Source organism: Pan paniscus, chromosome 8, assembly GCF_029289425.2.
Source record: "Pan paniscus chromosome 8, NHGRI_mPanPan1-v2.0_pri, whole genome shotgun sequence".
NCBI classification, from domain to species: domain Eukaryota; kingdom Metazoa; phylum Chordata; class Mammalia; order Primates; family Hominidae; genus Pan; species Pan paniscus.
This window is the reverse complement of record NC_073257.2, coordinates 128,349,058-128,360,148: the sequence shown is the minus strand read 5'-3', so window position 1 is coordinate 128,360,148 and position 11,091 is coordinate 128,349,058. Positions and strand designations below refer to the sequence as shown.

Below are 11,091 nucleotides of genomic sequence, written 5' to 3'. Positions count from 1 at the left end.
TAATGGGATGGTAATGGGTGCATGATCGGTCACCAAGGAGGGAGTAGAGGTATCTTATACTTGTGGGTTAAGGTAAGGGAATACAAGAGGAGGATGCAAAGGAGGCTTTGGATTGGGAAGAAGGGCAGCAATGAGATGTAGCTGTAATCCAGGAATAGTCAGGGAAGCAGATAATTTAGTTAAAGTGTCTCCGCCTAATAAGGGAATTGGGCAGGTGGGGATAACTAAAAAGCAGTGCTTAGAAGAGTATTGTCTAAGTTGGCACCAGAGTTGGGGAGTTTTAAGAGGTTTAGAAGCCTGGCCGTCAATACCCACAACAGTTATGGAGGCAAGGGAAACAGGCCCTTGAAAATAAGGTAATGTGGAGTAAGTAGCCTCGGTATTGATTAAGAAGGGGACAGACTTACCCTCCACTGTGAGAGTTACCCGAAGCTCGGCGTCCGTGGTCTAGGGGGCTTCCGAGGCGATCGGGCAGCATCAGTCTTCAGCCGCTAAGCCAAGAAGATCTGGGAAGGAGTCAGAGAGCCTTGGGCCAGAGTTCCAGGGGCTCTGGGAGTGGCTGCCAGGTGAGTTGGACAGTCCAATTTCCAGTGGGGTCCCGCACAGATGGGACGCGGCTTAGGAGGAATCCTGGGCTGCAGGTACTCCTTGGCCTGGTGACCAGATTTCTGGCACTTGCAGCAAGCTCCTGGGGGAGGAGGTTCTGGAGGAATGCCTGACCGCTGCGGTTTAGGCGTTTGGAAGTTCTTGTGTGCTGGAGATGTGGCTGGGGTTTGTCTCACAGTGGAGGCAAGGAATTGCAACTTTTTTCTATTATTGTACACCTTGAAGGTGAGGTTAATTAAATCCTGTTTTGGGGTTTGAGGGCCGGAATTTAATTTTTGGAGTTTTATTTAATGTTGGGAGCAGATTGGGTAATAAAATGTATATTGAGAATAAGACGGCCTTTTGACCTTTTAGGGTCTAGGGCTGTAAAGTGTTTCAGGGTTGCTGCCAAATGAGTCATGAACTGGGCTGGGTTTTTCAGATTGGATGAAAGAGCCTAAACGCTCACTGATTTGGGAGAGGTCTGATAAAGAAAAAGGAGCATTAACCTTGACTATGCCTTTAGCTTCAGCCACCTTTTTAAGAGTAAATTGCTGGGCAGGTGGGGGAGGGCTAGTCGCGGAACGAAACTGTAAGCCGGACCCGGTGTGAGGAGAGGAGGTGATAAAAGGATTATAGGGTGGAGGAGCGGAGGCTGAGGAAGAATTGGGACCTACCTTGGCCTGGCGAGGAGCAGCCTGGGGAGGAGGGGAGAGGTCAGATGGGTCTGTAGAAAAGGAAGATTAGAAAGACTCAGCGATGCTTGGGGTTGGGACTGAGGGGACTGGTGGGAGGGAAAGAAGGAAGATTTGGGATGAGTTGCATTGGGAACAGAGACTAGAGAGGGACTGATGTGTAAAAGAATGCCTGGACGTCAGGCACCTCAGACCATTTGCCCATTTTATGACAAGAATTATTTAGATCTTGTAGGATGGAAAAATTGAAAGTGCCATTTTCCGGCTATTTGGAACTACTGTTGAGTTTGCATTGGGATCAAGTGGCATTGCAGAAGAAAATAAGTTGCTTAGATTTTAGGTCAGGTGAGAGTTGAAGAGGTTTTAAGTTCTTAAGAACACAGGCTAAGGGAGAAGAAGGAGGAATGGAGGGTAGAAGGTTGCCCATAGTGAAGGAAGCAAGCCCAGAGAAAAGAGAGAGTAGAGACATGGAGGGAAGGGGTTCGGGGGTTCTTACCCTCCAGAAAAGCGGGAAAGGGGTCGGGGCATAGAGATACAAGGTTGGGGCACAGAAATAAGGGATCGGAGCACAGAGATATAAGGTGTTGGGGTGCGGAAATAAGAGATCAGGGCACAGAGATATAAGGGGTTGGGGCACGGAAATAAGGGATCAGCATGCAGAGATATAAGGGGTTGGGGTACGTGCCCCTCCCCTAGAAAAGCAGGACTTGCCGCTAAGGGTGAAGGACAAGGGGTTGGGGGTTTCTTGCCCCCCAGAAAGGCGAAGAAGGGGTAGAGACATGGAGATAAGGGGTTGGGGTACTTGCCCCTTCCCCAGAAAAGCGGGACTTGCCGCTAAGGGTGAAGGACCAAGGCAGGCGTCCTTGCGTGGTCTGACACCTCTGAAACCTGGGTGAATAATCAGAGATGCGTCCCTCCAATGATTAAACACCAAGGGAAGGCTGCCTTCCCTAGTCCGTGACCAGCGCCGGAGTTTTGGGTCCACGGATAAAACGTGTCTCCTTTGTCTCTACCAGAAAATGAAAGGAATCGAAATTAAGAGAAGGGAGAGATTGAAGTGTGGTGCCAAGATTGAAAGGAGAAAGAGGTTGAGGGATAATGAGGGAGGTTGGAGAAAAGAGTAAAAAGAGGCCTCTTACCGGATTTGAAATTGGTGAGACGTTTCTTGGGCTGGTGGGTCTGAGGACCTGAGGTCGTAGGTGGATCTTTCTCACAGAGCAAACAGCAGGAGGACAGGGGATTGATCTCCTAAGGGAGGTCCCCCGATCCGAGTCACGGCACCAAATTTCATGCGCGTCCGTGTAAAGAGACCATCAAACAGGCTTTGTGTGAGCAATAAAGCTTTTAATCACCTGGGTGCAGCTGGGCTGAGTCTGAAAAGAGAGTCAGTGAAGGGAGATAGGGGTGGGACCGTTTTATAGGATTTGGGTAGGTGAAAGAAAATTACAGTCAAAGGGGGGTTGTTCTCTGGCGGGTAGAGTGGGGGTCACAAGGTTCTCAGTAGGGGAACTTTTGAGCCAGGATGAGCCAGGAGAAGGAATTTCACAAGACAATGTCATCAGTTAAAGCAGGAACAGGGCATTTTCACTTCTTTTGTGGTGGAATGTCATCAGTTAAAGCAGGAACTGGCCATCTGGATGTGTACGTGCAGGTCACAGGGGATATGATGGCTTAGCTTGGGCTCAGAGGCCTGACAGGTAAGCAAGTTTATCGTTTACAGATACATACTAAAGTATAAATGGGAGAAACAGCATTATGTCTAGGATTTGGCTTAAAATACTCCAGCAAAAACAAACAAAACAAAAATAGGGAGTGTGTTTGTGTGCACACTCATAAAATAGGATTGGCAATATATGAAAATTGTTAAACTGGTTGACAGGCACCTGGGGGTGCTAGTTTACTGCTTTCTTTGCTGTTGTGAATATTTAAAAGTTTCTACAAATTTTTTTTTTTTTTGAGATGGAGTCTCGCTGTGTCGCCCAGGCTGGAGTGCGGTGGCAGTGGCGCGATCTTGGCTCACTGCAAACTCCGCCTCCCAGGGTTCACGCCATTCCCCTGCCTCAGCCTCCCGAGTAGCTGGGACTACAGGCACCCGCAACCACGCCTAATTTTTTGTATTTTTAGCACAGACGGGGTTTCACTGTGTTAGCCAGGATGGTCTCGATCTCCTGACCTCAGGATCCGCCCGCCTCGGCCTCCCAAAGTGCTGGGATTACAGGTGTGAGCCACCGCGCCTGGCCAAAAATAATTTTTTTTTTAAATTTTTAAAAAGAGAGAGAGTGGCAGGGAGTTGACAACAGTGTTGAACTCTGCTATGGGACAGAGCAAATGAGTAGAATTTCCCATTTGACTTTGTGACTGGTAGTCATTGGAAATCTGGGTGAGAGCTGTTCTAAAGTCAGATGGGAGCAGAGAGGAATTTAGGATGGGGAAGGATTTATTTTATTTTATTTTGTAATGGCAGGGACTTCAGATTTTAAAAACCAGATGCAATGAGAAGTTGAATATATAAAAGAAAGAAAAAGTAACCCACAGGGCAGTGTTCCCAAGAAAGCAGGAGAGGGTGGAGGCCATTGCACAGGGGCAGGGATTAGCCTGGGAAAGAAGAGGCAGCTTCCTTATTAGAAAGAAAAAGGATAGAATGGATGCAGATGTAGGTAGTTGATGTGTTTGGATCAAGAAAGTAGAGATTGCTGGCTGGGCACGGTGGTTCACGCCTGTAATCCCAGCACTTTGGGAGGCCGAGGCGGGCGGATCACGAGGTCCGGAGATCAAGACCATCCTGGCTAACATGGTGAAACCCTGTCTCTACTAAAGATACAAAAAAATTAGCTGGGCTTGGTGGCGGGCACCTGGGGAGGCTGAGGCAGGAGAATGGTGTGAACCCGGGAGGTGGAGCTTGCAGTGAGCAGAGATCGCGCCACTGCACTCCAGCCTGGGTGACAGAGAAAAAAAAAAAAAAGAGTAGAGATTGCTATCTGATCATGGCATCTGTTTTCTATATAAAGTAGGAGTAGGAGAAGAGTTTGGGGCAGGAGGTGTCAAAAGAAACGCATTTCAGGACAGTGCTGATCACAATATACATCATATCATATACATTCTAATTACATCCGTCTTCTCTGTGGCACCACTGTCCCAACAGCACTTCAGGTGCTGGCCCAGAGAAAAGAAATCTGAAAGTATTCAAGGTTAAGATTTTGCCTAACAGTTAAAAAAAAAAAAAAAAAAGTCAGCAAGCCGGAAGGGGTGGCAACTGTGGTCAAAGAGGACATTCCACTTGGCGAGTTTGGAGGTGCGCATTTTTGAGTGATATGATGACAAGGCATGAGTGTGGGTCAATAGTCACAGAGAGTGGAGGGAGTAATGGGTAATTGGACTGCATTTTCAGCATTCATCTAGGAAGCAGAACAATTCCCTAACAGTCCTTGCCCAAACAGTAGTAGGCCACAATTGCTTGCTACAATAATGCAGGGCACTCAGAGGGAAAGGGAATCATTTTTTTTTAGTGCTTCCTTAGGGAAAAGCACACACAGAAAATAACGGCGTCAACTTGAACTTTTGGAATTCCTTTGCCTAGATAGTTCATGCACTATTTTTCATCCTCATACATTCTTATAATGCAAAAAAGGGGACAGATATTAAGAACTATAGGACAGTAAGTCTATACTTTATTAAAATAGGGTTCTCAGAAGTTAATTGACTCCCATTAGTCTTTTCAAACCTTGAAGGAGCCAGCCTAGAGATCTCCTGGGCGAGGAGGCAGCTAGTACTCACGTTGCCTAAGGCCACGGCCGGATCCATAACTCTTCCTCCACCTTGGGACCTGTGCAGGCTCGGGACAGCTGCTCTCAGGAAGACTTCTCTCCCCAGGGTCTGTGCTGACTCCACCACCAGCTTGCTAATGAATGCTGGACTGCGACACAAATAGTACGGCTCAGTCCCTTCTACTGAGCTAACTCATAGCCACTCTGCTCCTAGGTTGGCCTAGGTGTGAATATGTGCAGCCCACCAGTGAGAGCAGTACACACCGCTAGATCATGCCAAATGTCCCTGAACCCGCTTTCTTCCTTCTCCCCAGCAATCTTCCATCCCTTCCTTGCAAAATGGGAGAGTCATCCCACATGCTTCTCTGCTTTCCACCACAGCACAGATTTATTTATGTACACCCACGGGTCCTTCTGAAGGTTCAGCTGGCAGCGAGGCACCAAGGAGAATCGAGAAACCCTCTGCAGAGTATCTGTCATCATTTCCTTCCAACAATATTTATAGCGCAGACCTATAGGCTAAACACTGAGCCTAGTGATAGAAAACAGAGCAAATGAAAATATGAAATTTCTCCCTCTTGCTGGCTAAGGACAACCGACGTGGAAGAAATTGAAGCAACATAAAGAAAAAAGAAACACAATGCACACATTTAAATATTATAATATTGTTATTGCAAGAACAAAGGGTTAACCAAGTGCTTTACAAATGAAATGCTGCCTTGAGGCTAAATACAAATTCACCATAGAGCCTTCAAGACCCAGGGAGAGGAGTAATTCTCCTGTGGCAGGGACTTTGGAGGAAGGGGGCTATACCCTGGGTTGTTGAACTTCAGGTCCCATTGCTAACTGATGAACACATGACAGATAAGCTCCAAAATCTCTCTTGTGCACACCCTGAACACCAAGGAACACCTTGGAAATACTAGTGCCATCTCATTAGTTTTTATTATTACTAGATAGACACATCAACCCACAAGGTTATAATCTACTATATATCATGCACTATAGTCATAATTTGTCTCAGCAAGATTTAACAACATAACAAATAGTTTTATATAATTTTAGAACAATGATTATTATACCTGAAAATGTACTTCAAAAACTCAGCAAACCAGAGGCTTACTTTTGTCCAGTGAGTTTATACACTCAACCTACATTTGCATCACCTCCTCTTATTCAGGAAAATTCCAAAACAGCTCTATTTTGTCAATGATATCCAGATTCCTACAGATCATAGGAATTATCTTTTGTCCCAGGGTTCAGTGTGTTTTTAAGGTGCAGTTAGATGAACATTCTACACAGAAAAAAAGCAAACCTGTACTTGACTCTGAGTAAGACCCTTGTAAATGACTAAGTCATTTACAAGGGTCAAATTTGGTCTGGATGCCAGGTGGAAAGAGACACTTTCCTTCATTGCTCCTACTAAAGAAATCCATCAAGACTGTATCTGAGATTAGCACGGTTTCAGGTTCTGGAGAATATTAGGTCCCATAATGTCTTGGCTACAGAAGGTAGATCTGAAAGTTTTTAAGGAAAAAAAAAAGGAATTTTAACCTGATGCCAGGGAAGAAAAAGACATGGTAGATCCCCCGATTTAATGAGTAATTCTTATTTTCTAACACTTCTGCACATATAGCATTGGTTTCTTAAATTTTCCCTTTCTTTAATTGCAAAATTTCAAAGTCTATAAATTTTTATGCTACTTGCACACTTCAAATTATCTATGGGTTTAAACACCATTTATAAAATGTAAACTACGAAAATGAAAAGGAAAAAGCAATACTTACTTATATCCATATTTCCCAGAGGTATTTATCACCATTTCTGCTCCCAACTTATTCTGAGAATCTTCAAACAAATGTTTTTTCCACATGAACTGAACACTTGTAATGTTTCCAACGTTAACATCTGCATCGATTAATTTTGTGTAAGTCATGCCTGGCTCAAGTTTTCCACTGTAAACAAAAATAAGACTCGTAAATTTGCACTGGGTATTCACAGCACTGAATGAAAGAAAACACATCTGTGTATGCACTATGGAAGAGAAACTTGTATTTGCTAGCATTTGCTTGTAGGAGATTTATTCTTTCCATGTGTATTGATCAGCATCTCAGAATAGCATGGTTCTGAAGTTTGAAAGAAGGGTGAAGTAAATGGAAAGCTTGGCTAGGTGATTTTTAGAGAATACCTAGAGAGGCATTATTGTGATTTCTCCATAGTGAAAGATCTGGTCTTGGCTTTGTAGTATCAGAAACCAGATTATACTGACACCAGGAAATCAAGAAACTCTCAATAGTGGACTAAATGTACACAAGACTTATCTACAAACCAGGAGCCTGTTCACCAATTCACAGTGTGGAAATACCTCCCTTCGATTAACCAGAGTGCTCCCATGCCCTTTTTCTGGTACCTTCTTTAACCACATAAAAGGAATTGGGTAACTAAACTAGTGATCAAAAGACATTTTGTTGATCACGGCAATAGAGCAGAGAGAGGTGCCATATCTCAAGGCATAAGGTATGTTCCATCCAAGGCAAAGTGAAACCAATGACATGTTTTTTCCCCATCATGCAAAAATTCTCCACTGTGACCCAGATTGGTCGTGGCACCCAAACCAACATCTCTTACCCATAAGAGCTTCCTGACTCCCATTTCCTATGGCTATTGCTAATATTCTCCTTCTGATGAAACAGTCCCTTTTTTTTGTTGTGTTGGTAACATAAATTAAACTATAGTTAGTAAATGATTAAGCTACAATCCAATCTAAATTTGTCCCCATGTTGCTCCATACTGTATCACCTTTCCTTATTTCTTCATAACTTATAACTATTCTTCTGTTAATGTATCATTTGTCTACTCAAACTACAAATATAAGCTCTGTGAAAGACGGACCTGTGTCTGCATCCCCAGCAATTAGAACAGTTCCTGGCACAGCGTAGGCACCTGCATATTTGCTGAATGAATTAACGAATGAATATTGCTATTCCTAGGGTCTGTCTTATTATATTACTAGTAGAATTAATTGATTTAATTACCAGAGGAAACTGTTCTTCCAAGTTCTTAAGGGTAATCTTTCTGTTATTCCAAGAACTATCTTCACTCATTGCCCATACATTGCAGCCCTTTATGTCACTAGAAGCCCAATTAGCTAAGATATAACCTATGGTGAAGCTGGACATTTTTTTTAAACAAGGTCAGGGGTACATGTGCAGGTAGATAGGTAAACATGTGTCTGTTGTACAGATTACTTCATCACCCAGACATTAAGCCTAGTACCCATTAGTTATTTTTCCTGATCCTCTCCCTCCTCCCACCCTTCACCCTCTGATAGGTCCTGGTGTGTGTTGTTTCCTTCTGTGTGTCCATGTGTTCTCATCATTTAGCTCCCACTTATAAGTGAGAACATTCAGTATTTGGTTTCCTGTTCCTGCATTAGTTTGCTAAGGATAATGGCCTCCAGCTCCATCCATGTTCCTGCAAAGGACATGATCTCATTCTTTTTTATGGCTGCATAGTATTCCATGGTATATAAGTACCACATTTTCTTTATCCAGTCTGTCATTGATGGGCACATGGGTTGATTCCATGTCTTTGCTGTTGTGAATAGTGCTGCATGAACATATGCATGCATGTGTCTTTACAATAGAACAATTTCTATTCCTTTGGGTATATAATCAGTAATGCGATTGCTGGGTCAAATGATATTTCTGTCTTTAGGTCTTTGAGGCCTTCCACAATGGTTGAACAAATTTACATTCCAACCAGCAGTGTATAAGTGTTCCTTTTTCTCCAAAACCTCACCAGCATGTTATTTTTTGACTTTTAATAATAGCCATTCTGACTGGTGTGAGATGGTATCTTATTGTAGTTTTGATTTGCATTTCTCTAATGATCAGTGATGTTGAGCTTTTTTTCATATGCTTGATGGCCATGCATATGTCTTCTTTTGAAAAGTGTCTGTTGATGTCCTTTGCCCGCTTGGTAATGTAGTTGTTTGTTTTTGCCTTGTAAATTTGTTTAAGTTCCTTACAGATGTGGGATATTAGACGTTTATCAGATGGATAGGTTGCCAAAGTTTTCTCCCATTCTGTAGGTTGTCTGTTCACTCTGTTGATAGTTTGTTTTGCTGTGTCGAAGCTCTTTAGTTTAATTAGATCCCATTTGTTAATTTTTGCTTTCGTTGCAATTGCTTTTGGCATCTTCATCATGAAATCTTTGTCTGTGCCTGTGTCCTGAATGGTATTACCTAAGTTGTTTTCCAGGGTTTTTATAGTTCTGGGTTTTACATTTAAGTCTTTAATCTATCTTGAGTTAATTCTTGTAATATATGGTGTAAGCAAGAGGTCCAGTTTCAGTCTTCGGCATATGGCTAGCCAGGTATCCCAGCACCATTTATTGAGTAGGGGATTCTTTCCCCATTGCTTGTTTTTGACAGGTTTGTCAAAGATCAGATAGCTATAGGTATGCGGCCTTATTTCTGGATTCTCTATTCTCTATTCCGTTGGTCTATGTGTCTGTTTTTGTAGCAGTACCATGCTGTTTTGGTTACTGTAGCCCTGTAGTGTAGTTTGAAGTTGGGTAGCATGATGCCTCCAGCTTTGTTCTTTTTGCTTAGGATTGCCTTGGCTATTTGGGATCTTTTTTTTTTTGGTTCCATATGCATTTTAAATTAGTTTCATCTAGTTCTGTGAAGAAACTCAATGGTAGTTTAATATAGATAGCATTGAATCTATAAATTGCTTTGGGCAGTAGATAGCCTATTAGAAATTTAGCAATTTGGCCAGGTGCGGTGGCTCAGGCCTGTAATACCAGTATTTTGGGAGGCCGAGGTGGGTGGATCACTTGAGGCTAGGAGTTCGAGATCAGCCTGGCAAACATGGTGAACCCTGTCTCTACTAAAAATACAAAAATTAGCCAGGAATGGTGGTGGGCACCTGTAATCTCAGTTACCCAGGAGGCTGAGGCAGGATAATCACTTGAACCCGGGAAGGGGAAGTTGCAGTGAGGTGAGATCATGCCACTACACTCCAGCCTGGGTGACAGAGTGAGACTCCAACTCAAAAAAAAGAAAGAAAGAAAGAAAAAGAAATTTAGCAACTTATATAATGGTCTTATTTATTTGTGAGTTGCACAAGTAAAAATATATGCTTATATTTGTATAGTATTAAATGGATGGGATTAAAAATATACCTTATATACCATCATTTTGTTTCCACTTGCTCAATTATCTAGATCTGTCTTTTCATGTTATTGATATTGCCATTTTAATGATATTGATTCTGCCTATCCATGAGCATGGAGAAGCTGGACTTATAAAACTTGTTTGAAGAATAGAACTAAACTAGCATACAAATTTAGCTAGCTGACTTCATTTCAAGATGACACATCTGCTGTGAACCTTCAATGCTTACTTATTCTTAAAAGAGGATTGGGTAACTATGCAACAGCGTTACAAACAGCTTCTTCGGCCGTTATCAAAAGAACAGAGATGTGGAAACGCTCTCACAAATCTTAAAAGAGGCAGAAACTGCATATTCATCACCAGCTGCCCCAGGTTAGATGCCTCTGTGCAGGGCACAAATCACACAGCTTTACCCAGTGTCCTGTGAGCCTCAAAACCACAGGCACATGATTATGCTGAACTGCTCTCAGAGGGAGGCTTGATGGAGCCATGAAGAAGAGGTAGAAACAAAATAGCAGACAGGAAAAAGTATCTGCAGCAAAGAAACAGCATGGGTGAAGTCCTGCAGAAAGGTAAGGGTAGGATCTATTCAGTACTGGGTAGTGCAAACAGTGTAGCCTCGCTGAACTGAAGGTGGAATAAAGTCAAATGGTGGGAGACATGGTTAGGAGAAGGGTGGGCTGGAGCCTGTGCACCAATCAGGATCCAGATCATCATTCACTGAGCTTATATTTACAGGCAGTTGGACCAAGGCAAGATGACCTGCAGAAACTCTGCCAGTGATAAAACGGATGCATCTCTCAACTGACAAAATAACCACAAAATCTCTGCTTTTCGTGCCTGTGCCCAGTGTTTGAGGATGATG

At 43.1% G+C, this 11,091-nt stretch overlaps 1 protein-coding gene across 1 annotated transcript in view; it reads right to left on the bottom strand.

Annotated features, from left to right (window-relative positions):
* Window positions 1-5,693: 5,693 nt before the first annotated feature.
* The window catches only part of PNLIPRP3 (pancreatic lipase related protein 3), a 50,045-nt gene continuing 44,647 nt past the window's right edge, over window positions 5,694-11,091 (bottom strand). The window contains exons 11-12 of the mRNA XM_003825619.4: window positions 6,832-6,999; window positions 5,694-6,561 (exon numbers count right to left, since the gene is read on the bottom strand). Of these exons, the coding sequence (XP_003825667.1) occupies window positions 6,498-6,561; window positions 6,832-6,999 (232 nt within the window). The 3' untranslated portion in view covers window positions 5,694-6,497. The remainder of the gene's footprint in view (window positions 6,562-6,831; window positions 7,000-11,091) is intronic.